General features: G+C 40.2%; 1 protein-coding gene across 6 annotated transcripts in view; it reads left to right on the top strand.

The window, feature by feature from the left end:
- The window catches only part of PLEKHH2 (pleckstrin homology, MyTH4 and FERM domain containing H2), a 113125-nt gene that overhangs the window by 82320 nt on the left and 9721 nt on the right, over positions 1-21084 (top strand). For 4 of the 6 annotated variants that reach the window (XR_008417828.1, XM_019465138.2, XM_019465211.2 and 1 more), the window contains 6 exons: positions 1699-1796; positions 3745-3922; positions 5054-5209; positions 7295-7392; positions 15251-15392; positions 20324-20469. Coding sequence is in view for 3 of the 6 variants with exons in the window: in XM_019465138.2 (XP_019320683.2) it covers positions 1699-1796; positions 3745-3922; positions 5054-5209; positions 7295-7392; positions 15251-15392; positions 20324-20469 (818 nt within the window). In the remaining 3 variants the exon portion in view is untranslated. Of the gene's footprint in view, positions 1-1698; positions 1797-3744; positions 3923-5053; positions 5210-7294; positions 7393-15250; positions 15393-20323; positions 20470-21084 lie in introns of those variants that run through there. The other 2 variants (XR_002084673.2, XR_002084660.2) reach the window with 2 other exon arrangements.

Here is a 21084-nt window from a genome sequence, read left to right on the forward strand (position 1 = left end):
TATATCCTTCAATATTCTTCAAAAACATTAATGGTGTATTGATATCAATTGCTACACATTTACGTTTTTCCGGTCATTTTTCTTATAACAAATTCCCCTACAGTAGACAACTTTGAACCTAAACCCTGTGTACAAGTCCACCAAATTTCTTTGAATCCATTTCTAGAATTTCCATATATCTTGAACAATGTTCAGTGTAATACTCCTTTAAATTCTTCCCAGGTAAAGAGTGGTATTTCATTATTGATTTAGGATACGTTTCTTTAACTATTAGTGCAGCTGAGTATATTTTCAGGTGGCTTTTGGTCACTGAAGTTTGCTCTCCCATGAATGCCTGTTTTAATCTTTGCTCATTAACCCCCTATTAACTGCAGGATGAAACAGAAATTTCTTACCCTCACAAATAGTACTCTCAGGGGATCTAGGTTTAATGGGACTTGAAGCTTATCCAGTTTAAGCTTATACTATTACTAATGTGTTATTTTTTTTTAATGTTACTTTCACACATTTTAAAAGAACATAGGATCATGTAAACACACTCCATAGGGCCTTTCCCAGGCGTTGGAGGGCCCACGCACGAGGGAGGTTGGAAGTTTAAGCTTCATTTGCATTGAGGGCCCTTCATAATCTAGCTCCTCTTTCTCCACTTCACTTTGTCATCCTGCAACCAGCATACACTGAAAGGATAAACGCACCCCATTCTTCAGACACACTGTGCCTTTATGTATCCTTCACCTTGAACCTGCCATTTTTACTGTTACCTGCATCCCCCTTCTCTCTTCCCACCCTGTAGACTTTACAGTCAGCCCAGGCAACATCTCTTCTGTGAATTCTTCCCTGACTCCCACAGTAGATAGTCATTCCCTCCACTGGTTATACTTTAAAAAATTATGACATGGTATTAACCATGTTACATTGTAAATTATTGTAAAATATATAACTCTTCTCCTAGACTGTAGGTAACTCAAGAGGACAGTACCTTTTTCCCCTTCTTTTTCATATAACATTCATAAAATGATTGAAAATATACGTAATCAAAAATAATAAAGGAGAAAAGAGAGTACAGGACAGAACAAAAGAAAAAACTAAATACAATCCTATTATAAAAAGATAATCTCTGCCAATATTTTATACTTGCCGCATATATATATGTATATATATATATATATATATATATATATATATATACATATATATATATATACACACACATACACACACACACACACACACACACACATATATATATATATAAATATATATGCATGTATGTGTGAGTAGATTGGTTGTGGTTTGGGGTATATGATTTTTTACTGTTTTTCAGTCTGTCTTTCCTCATAGCCAGTACTGTATTTCAATGAATGAGTAAATACATAAATGAACAAAAAAGGAACGATGTCCCTAATCTTTGAGTATGATGTCAAAAAAGGCTACCCTATCTACGTGGCCTTTGGTACCTTAGTTGTGGACAATAGCATATACGACTTAGATGGATTATGGAATGTGCAGGAGGTTTTATGTTTTTATATATTATAAATGCTCTAAGCAGATAATGTTGATGTGGAAGAAGCAAAAACATTTGGGGGCCAAGAAAGACTATCATCATCCCTTTCCTCATAATCTGTCGGTTGCACTGATTCTCACGTGGATCTCTGACTGCCAGATGGTGTCTAACCTATGGTGCTTCTCTTTGCCCAGGGCTGGCAGCTCTTGGCTCTCTGTGTTGGGCTCTTCCTTCCCCATCATCCTTTCCTGTGGCTCCTCAGGCTCCACCTAAAGAGGAATGCAGATTCCAGGTGTGCAGAAAACTAGCCAGCTGAACCGTTTGTGTTGTCTCTGAAAGTCTACAATAAGTCATAAGTATTTAGTAACCTGTCAGGTATATTTGTGGAAGAAATGTGTGAAACAAAAGTGGGTACAGGAAGCCCTTGGTTACCGTTTATATGAGGCTTGGAAAATATTTCCTTTGTTATGTTAAATCTCTTACAGGAGATTGCAATAAGAGCTTGAAAAACTGACAAAGAATTTTTTTTTTAATTTTATTTTTTTAATTTACATCCACATCAGCATATAGTGCAAAAATGATTTCAGGAGTATGACAAAGAATATTTTTAAGTGAAAAGTCTATGTACTTTTCAGGGATGAATGACTTAGCATTCGTGGGTGCTCATTAAAAGCAAGTGTTTTGTTTCTGTCATTTTCCCTGTGGCTACTTTTCTCTACATTGAATTCTTTTTTTTTTTTTTTTAAATGCTTATTTACTTTTGAGAGAGAGACAGAATGCAAGTTGGGGAGGGGTAGAGAGCCGGGGAGACAGAATCTGAAGCAGGCTGTAGGCTCTTAACTGTCAGCACAGAGCCTGATGTGGGGCTCAAACTCATGAACTGTGAGATCATGACCTGAGCTGAAATCGGACACTGAAGCCACTGAGCCACCCAGGCACCCCATCTCTACTTGAATTCTTTTATGTAGGAAAACTTCCCTGATAGTTTTCCCTCCTCTTATGCTTGTGTGTATTTGAATTACTTCAGAATTTTTACTCCCTTAGAAAAGACATCTAAAATCCAACTGTCAGAATAGCTTTCTTACAGTGAGACCCAGGGCACCCAGCCAAGGCTTATCAGGATCATTTTGTGCAACAAGTTCACCTTAGGTTGCTTAAATAGACTCTGGATCTAAAACAGACCAACACAATGAGACAAAACAACTTGGAAATAGTGGGAAAGTATTCCCCAATTCAGATTATATTTTGGAGACTGTGATCAAAGTTGTGTGACTTTATTTATTTGTTTGTTTGTTTGTTTATTTTCATTTATTGAGTTTGTTTTTAAGTAATCTCTACACCCAACATGGGGCTTGAACTCAAGACCCCAAGATGCAGAGTCCCATTCTCTCCCAGTTGAGCTAGGCAGGCGCCCCAACATCATGTGATTTTAGTTGAAGTCACTGAAGAGCCCCTAGACAAAGGGTGACATTTTAAAGATTTTATTTTTACGTAATCTCTATGCCAAACCTGGGGCTCAAAGTCACACCTCTGAGATCGAGAGGCACACACTCTACCAACTGAGCCAGCCAAGCGCCCCTAAAGGGTGACATTTTAAAGTCTGCCTAGAAGGAATTTCACAACACAAATATATTTGGAGGTATTATCAATCTGCTTTCATAAAAATTGTATGTAACAAATGAGGGCAAATAAGATCTCTATCCAGCTTTTTTATTTATTTACTCCAGAGGTTTTGTTTAATGCTTAAAATTTTTTAAGCATGTTTAAAGTGCATGTTTTATAGGGTAAAGAAAGAAAATACATCTATTTGCTTTTTTGGAGATATTTTTCCTACCTTGTTTAGCAGTCAAGCACTAACCTCAAAGGAGAACTCTGCTACATCATGTTTTTCCTGAGTTATCCTATACTATTTTTATACAATTATTTCCTTTGTGTTTGTTAATGTAATTACTGTATTTTTACTGTATAATGACTGGTAACTTTAAATTCATTTTGTGATGATAATAATACAATAAAGAGGGAAAATGCTTTGTGGGGAAGTTCAATTCAGTCCGTTGCAAAAGTGAAGAAACTAGAACTTGCGAAAAGTTGTAACACTTCAACAACTCAACTTTAACAACTTTTATCAAAAAGAAAAATTATTGTCAAAATTAGCATAATACATTGTAATGTACACGTACCTAATGTATTAGGGTGTCTTAAATTTATTCCTAGGCTTTATCTTAAGTTGTATATTATAGGACAGAATTTGGAAAATATGCCATTTACTGCCAACGGTGCGTAGAAAGAACACAACAAAATGGAGACAGAGAAGCAAGACCCTCAAGGATGGAAATCCTTTCAACCCTTCTTCGAAACCCTTATCATCATTCTTTGCCCTTCAGTATCCCCGTGCACTTCATGAATGGGATCTATCAGGTGGGTTACACTTTCTGGCTGATGAAAGCATGCTTGCTTAACCTTGAATCGTGCGTGTGTCCTCTGTGGAACAGAGGAGTGAGACTGCCTACCTACCTTTGTCAGCAGCTGGCAGTGACCGTAAATGTGCAAATATGTTACGTCTTCTATCAGAACAGCTGAGTTTTGAAACCATTGTGTGAAGAAGGATTCAAACTGCAATCCACATTGAGCCAAATAAGGGAGGAATTTTACTGCCCTTACAACTCTCATGGAAAAAATCAAAAATACTTTGGTTGATGCCTTTCCCAACCAGTGTACTTGCTAGATGAGAAAATAATTACTGACAGTGGGTGTGTACAAGTTTAGTCTTTTTGAAGTCTCCAGATCTCAGGAATTATGTGGGAAAACTCCTCCAAGCCCTTCCAGCTCTCAGATATAGATGTTCGCTTATTACCTGAAGCAAACATGTTCCAAAGCTGGCAATTAGTCTTAGTAGCCAGAGTTTTTTTTTATCACAGAATTCAGATAAATAACTGCATATTAAAGGAACAGACATTATTTATTTTTCTGTATTTATTCATTTTTAATTGAAGTGCACTTTACACACAATGTTAATTACTTTCAGGTGTACAATATGGTGATTCGACATTTATATACATTACTAAATGATCACAAAGATAAGTCTAGTTACCATCTGTCAGCATACAAAGTTATTACAAGGATATTGACTATACTCCCTATGCTCTACTTACATCCCTGTGACTGTTTAAGCGCATTTCTTATGCAATTTTTTTCATTTGCTTAAATATTTCATATTGTACTGTAGTTCTTGGTTTCCTTTTAACGGGTAGGCATGATATCTCTGCAAGATGTTTATAGCTGTCAAATGATCTTTGTATTTTGAATTCATGTCTGTTGGCTGAAGCCAAGATTTCTGAATTCTTACAGCAAGCTAGCAATTAAGATGACATTAATTTTCTCCAGCGGAGCTGTGGTGTGGGGGGGAGTTTAAGCATCTAGATAAATATACGTTATCATAAATCATGCATCAAATATAGCCTGTTTCTCCCTTAAATCCTTTTTGAAAGTTAAGTTTGAAATGTACATAGTTGCTTTTATTAAGAGAACAGTGTTGTTATTTCTGCTTAGGTAGTTGGATTTGATGCGTCCACCACAGTGGAAGAGTTTTTGAATACTTTGAACCAGGATACAGGCATGAGAAAGCCAACACAGTCTGGCTTTGCGTTATTCACAGACGATCCTTCTGGCAGGGATTTAGAGCATTGTCTTCAAGGAAACGTTAAGGTAAAGCCAACTCCTTTTAAGAAGGCAGACCCCACAAACAGCAAAGAAGCTACTTTTTGCTATTTGCAAAAGGCTTATTAGTTCAAGAGGTTTCAAAAATTCTAAGTAATCTAATCTTCCCAATAAAAAAGGGTTGCGGGACTTTGTTGAAGTCGTAGAATTCTTGACACAATCTGCACACACACATATTCCATGTTAAGATAGGGGAAGGATTAGTGATAGCAACATTGCCCCAACTAGTAGGGTAATAAGAGTGGACGTATGGAAGCTCTAATAAAATAGCTTTTTTTTTTTTTTTTTTTTTTTTTAAATTTTTTTTTAACGTTTATTTATTTTTAGGACAGAGAGAGACAGAGCATGAACGGGGGAGGGGCAGAGAGAGAGGGAGACACAGAATTGGAAGCAGGCTCCAGGCTCTGAGCCATCAGCCCAGAGCCCGACGCGGGGCTCGAACTCGCGGACCGCGAGATCGTGACCTGAGCTGAAGTCGGACGCTTAACCGACTGAGCCACCCAGGCGCCCCAAAATAGCTTTTTATTGTACTCATTCACAAGACAATACTTCTTTCTGCTGTTGGAGGAGCTGGGCTAGTCCCTGTTCACAGTGAACTTATGATTTGCTTCAGGAGGAGCAGCCTTATACACTGATAACCTTAAACTAGAATTGAAAGTGATAAATGTTTTAAGAGTGCTGTGAATATTCCACAGATGGAGAGATTAAGTTCAGCACGAGAAAATAAGGAAGAGTTGAACTGGACTTTGAAGGATGGGTAGAAAATGGACCTATGGAGATAAAGAAGGAATTCCAAACATAAGGAAAATCACGAACGAAGATGGAAAATTGGAAGACTTAAAAACTCTTTCCTAGGTCATAGTAAAATGACACTAACAAAGTTTCCAGGTAGCAATGGCAACAGTTAGAAATAGAGAATATGGAACCATAAGGAACCTGATCGGAATTAGCCCACTTATTTTGCAAACAAGGAAGCTGAACCCCAAGAGCAAAAAATGATTTACCCCAAATCACACAGCTAGAACTGGGTCTGGACCCTTTCCCTACTTGATACGGTCCTTGATTGCTCTCGGGAGTAAGTGCCTTGTTACGGGGCGAAGGTGTCCCTATGATTCAAAGATGAAAGAATTGGGGCAGAATAGGAGAAGAAATAGACTCATAAGCAATAGCTGCCATAAGTTTAGAGGACATGAAATGTGAGTTCTTTCGTCAAACTATCAAAGCCCAGCTTCACTTGCAGGTCAACCTGTTGGGGCTTGAAGGGGTTCCACCGAATACTGTTGAAGTTCATACTTAGTTCAATAGGAATGTTGGTTGGTAGGTGTGCTACCATCCCCCCACCCCTACACCCCTGCCTATGTGGCTACATATTGAGAAATCTAGATAAGTCAATGTCTTTTTCTCCTCAGCTCCAGCTATGTCCTATTTAGTTCAGCAAATTCAAATGTAAATTTTGAGACACACATTCCTAGAGCACTGTTGTTAATAATTAGTCAAGAAGATAAACTAGCATTTTTGGTTGACTTGAGCTGAGTAAACGTTAGGGGCTTTGCTGAATAACTGCTTATCACATGGTTGTGAAAACTTTTATTTATAATTCTCTAAATGACCTGTTGAAAAACAAGCAAGCGTTTATTTGGTTCCTGAAGAATTTTTATTCTTTCCCAATCAAAGAATCTTAAGACTATATTGCAAGTGTCTTTGAGATAACTTCAGTTATTCCAGTCTTCATAAACTCAGAAGGTGGAAAAGTTGCTTCTTCTGTGACTAAATTATGAAGTAATTCCTGGAATCTTCTTGTTTCTCATGTAGTCTTTCATTAAGATTCCTTTTTGGTTAAGAAATTCATGGCTACAGTCCAGAGTTAATGGGTGTCTAAAAGGATAAGTGGACCAAAGAGCAATTTATAATTAAATCTAAAACCAAGGGTACACCGGAGCTTAAAACAAATGGCTTCAGTCCATTTGGTTTGATCATATTAATTGGAAATTTTTCAGTTTGCAGACATGCTTGTCTTCCAAAAGTGCTGATTTAAAAATTACTATAAATCCCCAATTTCCACTTCCCTTCTAGATTTGTGACATTATTTCTAAGTGGGAACAGGCTTCCAAAGAACAGCAGCCTGGGAAATGGGAAGGTACGAGAACTGTTCGTCTGACTTATAAAAACAGGTGTGTAAATGCTGTGTCCAAACACCAAAGTATGTGTGTACCGTTATGCTCACATCATGCGCCTATGGCTTTCTATTGAATAGCCTTGCAAGTTACAGTATTTGTTTGTGTGTTCGTTTTTCTGTAAAAGGAAACTCTACTTCTCTAAGAAGAAACTGTCACATAAGATTTTGTTTCTAGCTCTAGTCTCTTCATGTCATGGATGGCTGTATTTTATAAAAATATGCATGTGGACAAAGATTAGAAAAAAACTATAAGAAAGAATAGCTTCTCTCTTAGGGTGGTCGGTACAAGGGTGAATTTTTTTCACTTTCAACAATTTCTTTAACATCACAATCTTTTCATAAAGACTAAATACTCAAATACCCTACTGAAGATCTGTAGTAAGAAGAAATATTTCTGGGACGCTTGGCTGGCTCAGTTAGAAGAGCATGTGAGTCTTGATCTCAAGGTCATGAGTTCAGGTCTCATGTAGGGTATAGAGATTATTTAAATAATAAAACTTAAAAGAATTTTTTTAAAAGTAGAAATGCTTCTGTTCACTCAAATCTTTTAAGAAGTCACATACTCATATTCTCATTCTTTCAGATTCCCTCTTTTTCTCTCTATAATCTTTGAGCTTCACCTGTAAGCCAGGCACTCAGCTAGATGCTCTGAATAAAGTGGTAACAGAAGCAGACATAAACACAGTCCCTGATCTTTTGAATTTATAGTTAGTTAATCATACAATAACTCTAATGAACACATAATTACACACTAAGTTCTCTGAAAGAAAAGAATGTGGTCCTGTAAGAGCACACAGGAAGAGGCCTGACCTAGACTGGTGGCATCAGGAGACTTCTTTGAGGAAATGATGTTTATGCCAGGGTCGGAAGGGGGCTGGAAGTGGCAGCATGGAAATGAGTAGAAAAGGATGTTCCAAAGCCTGTAGAAGGAAAGCTGCTTGGAGGGTTTCAGGAACTGGGGAAAAGCCAGTGGGCCTGGAGCACGTATCTTCCCAACAGATACAGTTTTTTTGTAAGTTTATTTATTTGTTTTGAGACAGAGCTAGCAGGGGAGGAGCAGAGACAGAGGGAGAGAGAATCCCAAGTAGGCTCTGCACTGTCAGCACAGAGCCCGACGTGGGGCTTAAACTCACAAACCTGAGATGAGCTGAGATCAAGAGTTGGGCACTTAACCGACTGAGCCACCCAGGGGCCCCCAACAGATACAATTTTAATATACTTTGGCATAGGATCAGAAACTAAGTTTTCTTTGTTTCTTTTTTAAAAATATCTTCTTTTCTTCCATGTGTCAGCAGAAGGTAGTACTTAGTAAACAGTGTTCATTGACCAGGTGACAATTAACTGTACAAAAAAAATGAAAAGGTATTTTGATGATTTTATTTGGCTCTTATAGTCTCTAAAATAAGGAATCTAAAATATAAGAATGAAAGAATTACTGGTGGAATTACTGGTGAAGTAGTTACTTCTTTCAGAGGCTTTTGAAAGATGGTCATAGGCCTAAAACTGGAATGTAAGAAGTAAAGACACTATATACGTAAAGAATGTGATAGCCTTTGATCCAATTTAGGATTTCTTTTTCTAATGATTGGTCCCACAGATATATCCATATGCATGAATGAGGGTATTCCCCGTATACCCCGGTCTCTTCCTTGCCATGGATATTATAACAGTGAAAAATAAGTGTTGGAAGGGACTTACATGTTTACTACTAGGGGAACGGTTAAATAAATGTGGTGCCTTCCTATTGTAGACTTCTCTCCTATAGTCAGCCACTAAAGGCTACCCAGTATTTGAATGGATTCCTTTGATCTGAATAAATGGTGGTCATGAGCCATTGGAGCTTCTCTGTTTAGGTGCTCATGAACTATGGCAATTTGCAAGAGTTCTGAGTAACAAGAAGGTGACTGTTAAGCTTTGATATCTAAGGTTTTAAAATCCTACTTCCTGGAGATAAGCAGGATTACTTAGCTAATGGAAATCTAATAGGCTCTCCTGGAAGAACCCATTTCCACTGATGGTAGCCTTTATCTGTGGTCCTTTGGTGACTAGCAAGGATAGCAGGCTGGAAGACTTGGACTTTCCAGATGATTTTGGTTTAGTCCTATGGTTGCTGGAGTCCTAGACCAGCAACGTCAGGATCCCATGGAAACACATTAGAAACGCAAATTATTGAGGCGCCTAGGTGGCTCAGTGGTTAAGTGTCTGACTCTTGATTCGGATCAGGTCATGATCTCAACAGTTTGTAGGTTTGACCCCCGTGTCAGGCTCCCTGCTGATGGTATGGTGTCTGCTTGGGATTCTCTCTCTCTCTCTCTCTCTCTCCCTCTCTCTCTCAAAATAAATAAATAAACTTAAAAAAAAAAAGAAATGCAAATTATTAGGCACCATTACAGACCTACTGAGTCCAGCAGAATCTCTGGACATTAAAGAGTCTGTGTTTTAGCAATTCTCCAGGTGATTCTTACACATACTGACTTTCGAGAAGCATTGATCTGGAGATCCCCATTGCTGCCCTGTCTCTTAATGTTACCTTTTGTTGAAGACAGCCAGCTCCTGGACTTGACCTGCCATATATCTTTATGGAGAGAGGTTCAGGAATTCTCATTTGGTTTTATTGGAACTAAATGGAATTATTTCCATGTCTAAGACTATTCCTAATAATGTGTACCTTGTGAATGCTTAATACATACTAATTCTGTCTGTGATAGCTATGGTTAGAACCCAAATTAAATTTGGATGAAATGCAGAAAGGTAGTTCGAAACAGAGATAAGAGTAATAATCCAAGTCTAGCAAATGGCACTAGAAAGGACAAAGAGAGTTGTGAATAATACATAATAAAGATTGCCTTGTAAAAACAAAAAGTCCCATGACAATATCTTTGACATCAGAAAAAAAAGCAACTCAACCAAAAGGTTTAATTTTTAACAGAGGTCTGAAATGGCTGGCTAGCCACAGCTATGAGAAAGTACTGTGCTTCTAAATATGGTTGCACTTTGCATATGTGTATAAATAGCTTAGACAATGAGCCCTAATTTCCAGTGACACAGTTAGAAGGGGGACTGGCTGTGACCTATCCTGCAGCCAAGGACTCGATGCTTCATCTGTCAAGCAGCCCTGTAATAAGCGAAACTACACACCAGCTCTCGATCATGGAATTTGTATTTATATTTAGTAAGTTATGGAATTTTAATTATTTAGATGCAGAGGTTAAAGATCTAATTAATAGCATTTGAACCTATTCTTATAGACAGTCCTTTGGAAACTAACATTTAAATTCTATTTATGCTTAAGCTGCTTGTTTAATTTGCTTTCTTACTGTGTATTTGAAACTGCAAAAGTCAAGACATGTTTTTAACAAACTGGAATCGGCAAGGGTCCTTCCCTGAAGAAAACAACTCTTCCTACCCCCATTTATGAAATAAAAGATTATTTTCAGGGGCGTTTGGGTGGCTCAGTCGGTGAAGCGTCCGACTCTTGACTTCTGCTCAGGTCATGAACTCATGGTTCATGGGATGGAGCCCCACATCGGGCTCTGCACTGGCAGCATGGAGCCTGCTTGGGGTTCTCTCTTTCCCTCTCTCTCTCTGCCCCTCCCCCACTCATGCTAGCTCTCTCTCTCTCTCTCTCTCTCTCAAAATAAATAAATAAACATTTTTTAAGAAGATTATTTTCAGGGGCACCTGGGTGGCTCAGTTGGTTGAACGTCCAACTTCGGCTCGGGTCATGATCTCATGGTTCTTGAGTTCAAGCCCCACATCGAGCTCGCTGCTGTCAGCGCAGAGCCTGCTTCAGATCCTCTATCCCCCTCTCTCTGCCCCTCTCCCGCTTGTGCTCCCTCAAAAATAAATTAAAAATTAAAAAAAAAAGAAGATTATTTTCAGTACTGCTTTTTAATTCTTACTTTTTGGAGCATAGGTGAACATTCCCATCTCTGCCGCTTTAGCACCTGTATCCATTGGCTACTAAGCCAGGAAACATCTTGGCAGGTCATCTAGTTTATCTGATTTCTTCCAGCCATGTTTACACTAAAAAAATTTCCAGAATCGCTTTTTTGGGGGACAGAGACAGAGTAGGTCTTTGAAACTTCCCCGGGTGCCAGAGCTGTCGTGCCCATGTCCTGTCCTCTTCCACTTCCTGTTGCAAACAGTAAAGGCTGTTGTACCGTAAAACAAAACAAAGCAAAACAGGAGCGCCTGGGTGGCTCAGTCAGTTAAGCATCTGACTTCGGCTCAGGTCATGCTCTCTCGGTCTGTGGGTTCGAGCCCTGCATCAAACTCTGTGCTGACAGCTCGGAGCCTGGAGCCTGCTTTGGATTCTGTGCCTCCCTCTCTCTCTGTTCCTCTCCCATTCGCACTCTGTCTGTCTCTCTCTCAAAAATAAAGATTAAAAAAATGTTTTAAATAAAACAAAAAAATTCCAGAATGAAGGGACTTTTGTGATTCTGAAGACCTCTAGACAAGAACCCTAGTGATACAAGTAGTAATAATAATAATAATAACCAACATTTACTGACCACTTACCACACACCAGGCCTGGTGCTGAGCTCCCTGTACGCATCTTCTCATATAATCCTCACGACTCCCCTATGAGACTGGTATCACTATTATCTCCATCTTACAGGTGAGGAAACTACCCAAGACTACAGAAGGGGATTTTTCAGGCTGTTTTGGCAAATAATTCCCATGATTGGCAATTCTTACTACCACTCATTTACCCATTCATTCAGGAAACATCTGTTCAGCGTGTTCCAGTGCCAGACCTTGTGGAAGCCCTGGGGGTTCAAAGGTGAACAGAGGGTTCAGAGGTGTAAGCTTCTACCCTTTAGAAGCTTACAGTTTATAGGGAGAAACAGACATGAAATCTTAGCAATGTCATTAATGCTGTAACAGAAACAGTAGAGCAGAGTAGTGAAGAATAGGGCCTCTGGAGAGAAACTGCCTGGGTTAGAATCCTGGCTCTCCCACTCACTGTGTGGCCTTGAGTAAGTCACTTACCATCTCTGTGCCTCGGATACCCTCTATGTGAAATGGAAATGGTGCCTACTTCTAGGGTTGTCTGAAGGACTGTATGTTGGCAAATGTACAGCACTTGGATCTAGCCGCACAGTAAACATCCACCAATATTGGCTCTTACCATGAATATAACATGCGTATATACAAGACATTGTGGGACCATAGAGGAAGCCTTTGCAGAGTGGTGCTTTCTGAGCAGGTGACTTGAGATGGTAGCCATAGAGGCAGCGGCAGGCAAGGGGTTGGGGGGTGGGGGGGTCACGACTGCAGTTCAGTGGTGTTAGCCGTAGACCATGGTGGATGGAGGAGTGACGGGAAGGTAACTGGAAGGTGAAGGCAAGCTGCCCCTTCAGTAAGTTAACAAGGGGAGGAGAAGGACGACAGTAGGATGTAAATGCTCCTAGGAACGAAATACGGAGCCAGTTGGAGGCAAACAAAGGGTTCCCCAGCAGCGCTCAGAGCCCTACCGCATTCAGAAGCAGCATCCAGGGGTCAGAACTGGTCCTGAACATTTCCATCCCACAGTATTCCGCTTCCTGGTATCAAGTGAGGAGGTGCACATTTGCAGATACCCTGCTGTCTAACCCAGGCCCTGCCTGCAGAAGAGAAGCCCACTTCCTCTGCTGCAGGCCTCTTTGGGACTAGGGAGTGCCTAGAAGCTGGTCATTTTGGGGACACTCACATCACATTCCCCTGGCACCTCGTCTGTCCAAGACTGTGGATTTGAGTTTCTGACTCTTGATCATTTTTGTGACTCTTTGGTTCCTTTCCACATTCTCTCCAAGTCCTTGTACAGTCGTTGGAGTGCAAACTATTTCTTTAGGGGCTTCAGTCAACGATTGTACATATTGTCTTCCTATATACTTGCCCTGGATTGCTTTTCCCTTTTTGATCATAGTGCTTCATTTCCCCTCCCAGGTCCGTCTTTCCAGCATGCCAATAAGAATAGAAAATGCACTTTAGGTCTTCTTGCCCGCACCTGTTTGCATATCTGGTCCTTTTTTCCCTCTACCTTTATTATCAATTCAAACTTTTATTAAGAACCTTACTTAAACCAGAGTAGTTCTTAACTTCAAGTGGAGGAAATAAGCTATGCCGAAAAGAGAGGGCTTTCTTCTTAAACTTTATTCTCTTTGTTTTATATCACTTTGCTGATAGCATTCTCTCTTTTTTTTTTTTTAAGTTTATTTATTTATTTTGAGAGAGAGAGAGAGAGAGAGTGCACAAGCAGGGGAGGAGCAGAGAGAAGGAGAGACAGAATCCCAAGCAGGCTCCACACCATCAGTGCAGAACCCAATGTGGAGCTCGAACTCATGAACTGTGAGATCATGACCTGAGCCATGATCAAGAGTCAGATACTTAACTGACTGGGCCACCCAGGCACCCTAGTAGCATTTTGAATTTAGACTCTGTTTCTATTGCCCAGCCATAGTCTTCTGTGAGTTAGCAGCTTATCATCATGCAGTCACAGATGAGTAGGGCTTAGGATTTGTTTTTTCCAGAGACCACTCTGAATGATTGCATGGGTTGGCGATTCCTAAGTGTGGTGGGTGGGAAGAATTATCAAAGTCATGGGAGGGAAGAGCTTTTCAGAGTCCACCCACCATGCTTCCCTGGGATTCCCTGCCAACAGAGATAATTAGTGTGAAAGATACTGTAACTGATGCCAGTGTGTCCTCTCCTGGAAGGGTGTGGGGAGGAAAAGGCTGAAAATCCACTTAGAGCTAATTGGGCACATTCCTAACACATGCTGAATCTAAATCTCTCTTTTCCTGCCACTCTGTTGTCCTGCCAACATTCAAGTATAGCAGTGTATTGCTTACCCACCCCATCGTCGTAACATCTACAGCATTTATAGCACCCTGTGCCTGGTCTACAGCCTGAAGTCAGAGCCCCCAGAGGTCTCCCGAATAGTGGAGTGGCATAGTGAATAAATAAAGAAGATCACTGAAATGCTGAAGTCCTCCTAGGCAAACAGAAGATATCTCCTATTTCAACAAGTAATAATAACCACATGTAAACTATGTTTGAGCTCCTAAAGATGCTTACCTGGATGTGGGGGGAAAAAAAGTTAAAATGTACAAATAATATCTTTTAGACCCTCCAGAGAAAACTGCCACCCCCAATTTGATGTTGATTTTTTAAATTTTTTTAATGTTTATTTATTTTTGAGAGAAAGAAAGAGAGAGAGAGAGAGAGAGAGAGAGAGAGAGAGTGTGTGTGTGTGTGTGTGTGTGTGTGTGAGTGGGGGAAGGGGCAGAGAAAGAGGGAGACACAGAATCCGAAGCAGGCTCCAGGCTCTGAGCTGTCAGCACAGAGCCTGATGTGGGGCTCAAACCCATGAACCGCGAGATCATGACCTAAGCCGAAGTCGGGTGCTTAACTGACTGAGCCACCCAGGCGCCCCTGATGTTGAGTTTGAATTCAGATCTTCATTTCTCTCTTCCGTGATATTTCCAAGGTATTTAGGAAAGATCATGAGTGTTTTGACAATTGCTTTTATACAGCCCATTGAATTGAAGGGTTACATCAGCATTCCTTACAAGAAAGGGCATATTTAATTTCGTTCAGTACCTTAGGTCCTTCCTTAGTAAAGGATTGGGTATTTTAGGGCATAAAAAAATAGCATAGAAGCATTCCTTAACCTCAAAGCAGCTTTTCCTCTGTTTGCTGGAAATACTAATATGAAACAGAAACAGAGATGGACTGAGAGTCATGCTCTAAGTTTGTATCACGTAGAGAACTACCTTAGAATAACCCTGTATCAGTCCCCTGGATTTGTCTTTCCTTTCTTTCTTTGTAAGAATACCATGTAACGAAAGATTTCCTCTTCTTTTAAGACTGTATTTCTCAATGCAAGCTCGCGGAGAGACTGATAGAGAAAAGTTGCTGTTAATGTATCAGACAAATGATCAAATAATAAATGGACTTTTTCCTCTGAACAAGGACCTGGCATTAGAAATGGCAGCTCTTTTAGCTCAGGTAACTTCCATGTTATATAAAGTAATATTTTGTTAAAGGTAAGATCCTAATCTCTACATTGATTGAAGTACAGCAAAACAATATACCTTGTAATTCTTTAAATTCACGTTGCTGTGATTAACACCTTAAAACTTACAGGCATATAATTACAGTTTGACTCTGAATTGCTGACAACCACGGCGGTGATGTTGACTGAGACAGTATTCGTCGTGGAACCTGGTTTCTTAGTTATCTTAACAGTATCCCACTAGGCTCTGCATTTAGTAAAGGAATTTCAGTGTAGAGCTGCAGGGCTGAAGATGCCGTGCTGAAATCATTCAGTAATCTAATAGGAATGGGTCTTTTCGGGGCACTTGGGTGGCTCAATTGGTTGAGCGTCCAACTTCGGCTCAGGTCACGATCTCGTGGTTCGTGAGTTCGAGCCCTGCATCAGGCTCGCTGCTGTCAGCCTGTCAGCACAGAGCCCGCTTCGATCCTCTGTCCCGCTCTCTCTGCCCCTCCCCTGCTTGCGCCCTCCCCAAACTAAATAAATATTAAAAAAAAAAAAAAAGGAATGGGTCTTTTAAAAGATTAGAGCACTTTCTTTTATTTACCTATTGTACCAATAGGATTAAGTTCAGACGTTTATAAACACACGCAGAAATCAATAGTGACTTAATCCAAATAGAAAGGTATTTGTCTCTCACGTAGAGAAACAGGCAATCTGGCACCTCTGCAGAGTCGCCAGAGGCATGGGCTTTATCTTGCTCTCCATTCTTCTTTCCCTAACATGTCCTTTTCATGGTCCTGGAGATCTACCAGAGCTCCAGCTATTATATCAGTGTCCCAGGCATCAGGATGGAGGAAGGGCTGAAGCAGGGCATGCCTTTCCTCCTTTGAGAAACTTTCCAGAAGTTACCCAGAGAACATTTCCATTTATGTCTCCCTGGTCAGAACTTGGTCGTATGGCCTTGCCAGCCTACAAGGGAGACTAGCAAATATGGTCTTAGCTGGCTGGCAAGGAGCACAGCTCCTAAGTAAGTCCAAGGTTTTTATTACTCGGAAAGGAGAGAAGAGTCGTAAGAGGCAGTTCACAGTCTCCACCACAAATGAGTCTGTGCACAGCTTAATTAAGGAACAATGTTAAGGCAGCTCTGTGATACGTCATTGGCACAAAGGCTTAGATCTCCCGAAGTCTGTGGTCCTTGCACAGTGCACACCGTCCCAGGACATCTCTTTATTTACCACCTGTGCCAAGGGTTCCCAAATCTTTTCTCTCCAGTTCACTTCTCTCATGCACTACTTAAATTCGGCCCAGCAGGAACCGAACTGTCTTCTCTCCTTTTCCTTCACCTTCTATATCTTCACTGTGCTGCTGTCTCCTCATGCAAGCTTCGAGTCCAGGAATCATCACCGACTGCCCTCCTTTTCACTTGGTCCCACCAGTCACCACATCCTGCCCATTGTAACTCTAAGATACATTCTCCTCTTCACTCGTCTGCATTTTGGCCACCATTGCTGGGTGTCGGACCACCATCGCGTCAAGCCTGCTCTCCTGCAGCAGGCTTCTAGCTCATGAGCCTTTCTCTGGTCTGATCCCCTACAAATCTGTGCTAGAGAGATTGTTCTAGTTAGCTATTGCTACATAAAGAAATGACTGCAGGACTCAGCCACTTAACATAATAGTTTGGGCAGGGAGGAGTAAGGACAGCTGGTCTCTGCTGCATATGGCAGCAGCTGGCCTTGCTCAAAGGCTGGCTGTGACTCTGCCGCTGCAGAGTTCACTCACATATCTGGCGTCTGGCGCTGGCTGTTAGCTGGGACTTGAGCTGGGGCCATCAGTGGGAACACCTACCCGTGGCTTCTTCATGTGGCTGCGTGTGCTTCCGCACAGAATGGCGGTTGGGTGGCAAGAGCAACGTCCGGAAAGAGGGACAGGAAGTGGGGGCCGCCATTTTCTTAAGACCCGGCTGGGAGTCTGAGCCGTGGTGCTTTGGAAGCTCTGGAATTGGGGTGGAGATCTAGCCGACAGGTGGATCTCGCTGTCGTTCCCTTATTTACAAAGGGCATTTGTGAGCTGCACTCCGCCTGCCTCTCCAGCGTCATCTGTTAATATTCCCTGCTTTGAGCTTTATGCTCCAGCAAAATGGAGACTTTGGTTCCCTGCACAATTCCCTGACTTGCGTATGGCTCACTTTTTCTTACCTCTTCTGTGTACTTATTTGTCCGCTCAGCCTGGAACATCTCAACCCCCATTCCTTCACCTGTTACTTTCAATGTATCCTTTTTTTTTAAGTTTGTTTATTTATTTATTTATTTTGAGAGAGAGCAATTGGTGGAGGGGCAGAGAGAGAGAATCCCAAGGAGGCTCCTTGCTGTCAGCACAGAGCCTGACATGGGGCTCGAACCCATAACTGCGAGATTATGACCTGAGCCAAAACCAAGAGTCGGATGCTTAACTGACTGAGCCACCCAGGTGCTCCTCAATTTATCCTTCAATTTTCATCTGAGGTGTCACTTATTCCAGGAAGACTTCCTGAATTCTGCCTGCGTGAGTTAAGTGTCCCTCTTGGGGTTTTTGGCATGTCCTGCACGGTACTGTCTTTACCTCAAAGGTTTATTATTATTCATTTGTTTCTGCTTCGCACCACTGGCTGTAGCCTCCCCGAGGGAAAGGGCTGTCCCTATTCATCTTTGTACCTAGCACAGTGCCTTACACATAGTACATTCTCCATTGGATGAATGAATAGTTAATAATTGAGTTTACTTTTTATAACAATTTTATGGTCCTCCAAACTTTAAAGCATCCCTGCTGCACTGAGGGTTCTCATTTTGCAAGCAATGAAAAGCTAAGGAAAACACAAATAGGTCACAAACTTTCTTGGTGATACGATTAGGTATGATTTCCTATCCCTTGCCATTCTAGGTTCTAGTCCTCTAAAGGCATCTCTTTAAAATCACTCTCATTTTCACTAAAATTTAAGTTAGTCTTCCTCTTTCAATTTTTAATTTTATCAGAAAGTTTTTCTGAGAAAAATTATAATGTCTTTGAGAGAGATACACTTCTAACATGTTTTAGATGAATTTGAGGAAAGAGTAGGGAGGTAAGACTATGCGTACACCTAGAAAATTCTGAACATGTTACTGACTGAAAAGTATAATTTCTCCATCTATGAAAGGAAAATTAAATAATATCTCCGAACTCTTTTCCTCAGAGTAGTCTTTGTGAAGACAAATTAAATATACTAATCTGAGATCTGTAGAAGAAAAGTTCTTTCTGTTGAAGATTTGACTATCTCTAGGCCCTTGTTGATACTCTCTTTCTTAGGAAATTCTTGGAGCTGATCGTTAATCATTGTGCATAGTGTCTGGTAGGGCATCGTGTTGATGTGAGTCATATTGGGAACTCTCTGAGTTGATTTTCAGTTAGCCTGCAAACATTTATGTGCTCCTTCTGACACTGACCTTGGAGATTCCACTGTAGGGTTCCCTAAGAGAAAAGGTTGCCTTGAATGGCCTATTTTTGTGACTGTTGGTTGTCCAACTGCCATCTCCTTGGGGGATAAAGCTTGCTCTTAGGTTTCACAGATAGCTGTGCTGAGTATGGTCTGGTGATAGGTGAGGACAATAAAAAGCTTGCTCTGGGGGAAGGATTTCAGTATGTTTGAAGAACAGATGGACAGCTTGTGTTTAGTGTGGGGAAATTAGGGAAGGAGGTAGGAAATGAGGATGAGAGTTGAATAGCAGGGCCAAGCCAAGAAACCAACAACTAAGAAACTGGTCAGAGAAACTGGAAAGGTAGAATACACTGTAAGTGTAAGGTTCAGCTAAGGAATTTAGATGGCAATGGATCAGACTAAGAGCTAGAAAATAGAAGCCACAGGGGTCAGAATCTCAGAGGCTGGTTGTGCTAACAGCTTACCTGGAGGCAGAATATCCCCTTGAGATGGAGACCCAGGCTAGTCTGGATGGAACCCTCCATCTGTTTATTGGGGAGTGTTGTAGGTAAGGATGTGAATGATCAGTAGTACATTCATCTGAATGTCCCCACTCGGTTTCCCTCCTTGAACCCTCTTGGGTACCCTCTATAAGGCACTTGACACGGGTCATTACAAGTATAAACAATTTGTTTATACTCAACTTGTTTATACTTCAGCCTCCTCTGTTAGACAATAAACTCTTTGAGGGTAGGAACTGTGCTCAGCTGTTTTTTTTTTTTTTTTTTTTTTTTCCCTCACTTCACTTAATATATGCCTGACATATAATGGAGACTCCATATAGGTTTGGACGAATGAATGGGGGGATGAGTGGTTAGAGAGATGGGTGGGTGGGTAGAGAATGGCGTCTGTGTAGCCTGTTCATAGAGATAAGGATTGAACATTCTTTCATTCAAGATGAAAGGGAAATACAGGACTCTATTCCCAGAATAATAGGGCAAGTGGATGGATACAGAACCATTTATGCAGAAAATCTAGGAAGACAGTAATGAGAATGTCATTCTTACTCCCATCATATTCAGTGGAGACCCTTAAGTACAAATAATACTTTTCTGAGATTTCTCATAGCTTTATAACTCTTTTGTCTTTTATTATTAGCTCCCATTTTGCTTTATTATTAGCAACTAAAATAGTACCCTAAAAACAAAAAAATTATCCTATGCTCTTATAGCTAATAGTATTAGTGGCCCTTAGCAAATACTACTAGATGGCAACATTAACCAAGAGTGGTTGATGTAGAAATGGAATTGAAATGTTTGAATTACAGATTTTTTTCTAAATTAGAATTCAAATGGAATTTAGATTTTATTAATACTTATGTATGGTTATAAATTCCATAATCACACAATCATGACAAATAGATTTATATATTATAAAGAATGTTCAGAAACAATGAAACTAATTAAAAAAAAAACTCTTCAATACCCTTTATTTTCTTTTTGGATTTGCAATTAGGTGGAGATTGGAGATTTTGAAAGACCCTTTTCAACTCCAACAGGGCATGTTCCTAATCAGTGCAAAGCAAATCAAACTCTAAAACAAGTCATAGAAAAATTTTATCCTAAAAGGTATAGAGATGACTCCTCTGAAGAACAGTTAAGGTAAGGAAGTACTTGTGACTCTTTAAGGGTAGAGTCACACTGGTCTCTTGGTGATATTTTGCTGTTCAAATTTTAAAGATGAAAATCATTATACGTGATCATTTTCTTAAGATTTTTTTAATACTGTTGACTACCAAGAGGTTATCAATCTTCTCATTTAAGATGGGCCTAGAAACTTGAGAATCCGTATTTAAAGTTTTAAAGAAAAGATGTTTACCTTAAGTTAGAAGATCTACTTTTCATTTGATCTTATTCATTCTTGTCCAAATTAACCCTACTAATAAAAAGAAAAAAAATGGCCAGTACTGTGTCTAGTGTTATGAAGTGTTTACCAACAAGTTGTATCTCTTGGGGTATTCTATTATAAACAGATTAGAATAAAAACAAACTATCTGCCTACACAAGATTTTTTTACTATAAATTTTTGATTGAATTCAACTAATTTGGAATTTTGGTTTTAGAGACTATATGAAGAAAGGGTAATTCAATTTAAAAATAGAGGCAAATCCAATTCAATGAGTTTTCCAAAATAGAAACATTTAAGATCAGGCTCTTGTCTCTGTAGAAGTAAGCAGTTGCCATTGTGATTTTATTTAAGGCATCTCCCCTGCAGCT

The sequence above is a fragment of the Panthera pardus genome, unplaced genomic scaffold, assembly GCF_024362965.1.
Source record: "Panthera pardus isolate Hobbes unplaced genomic scaffold, ASM2436296v1 HiC_scaffold_25, whole genome shotgun sequence".
Lineage (NCBI taxonomy): Eukaryota > Metazoa > Chordata > Mammalia > Carnivora > Felidae > Panthera > Panthera pardus.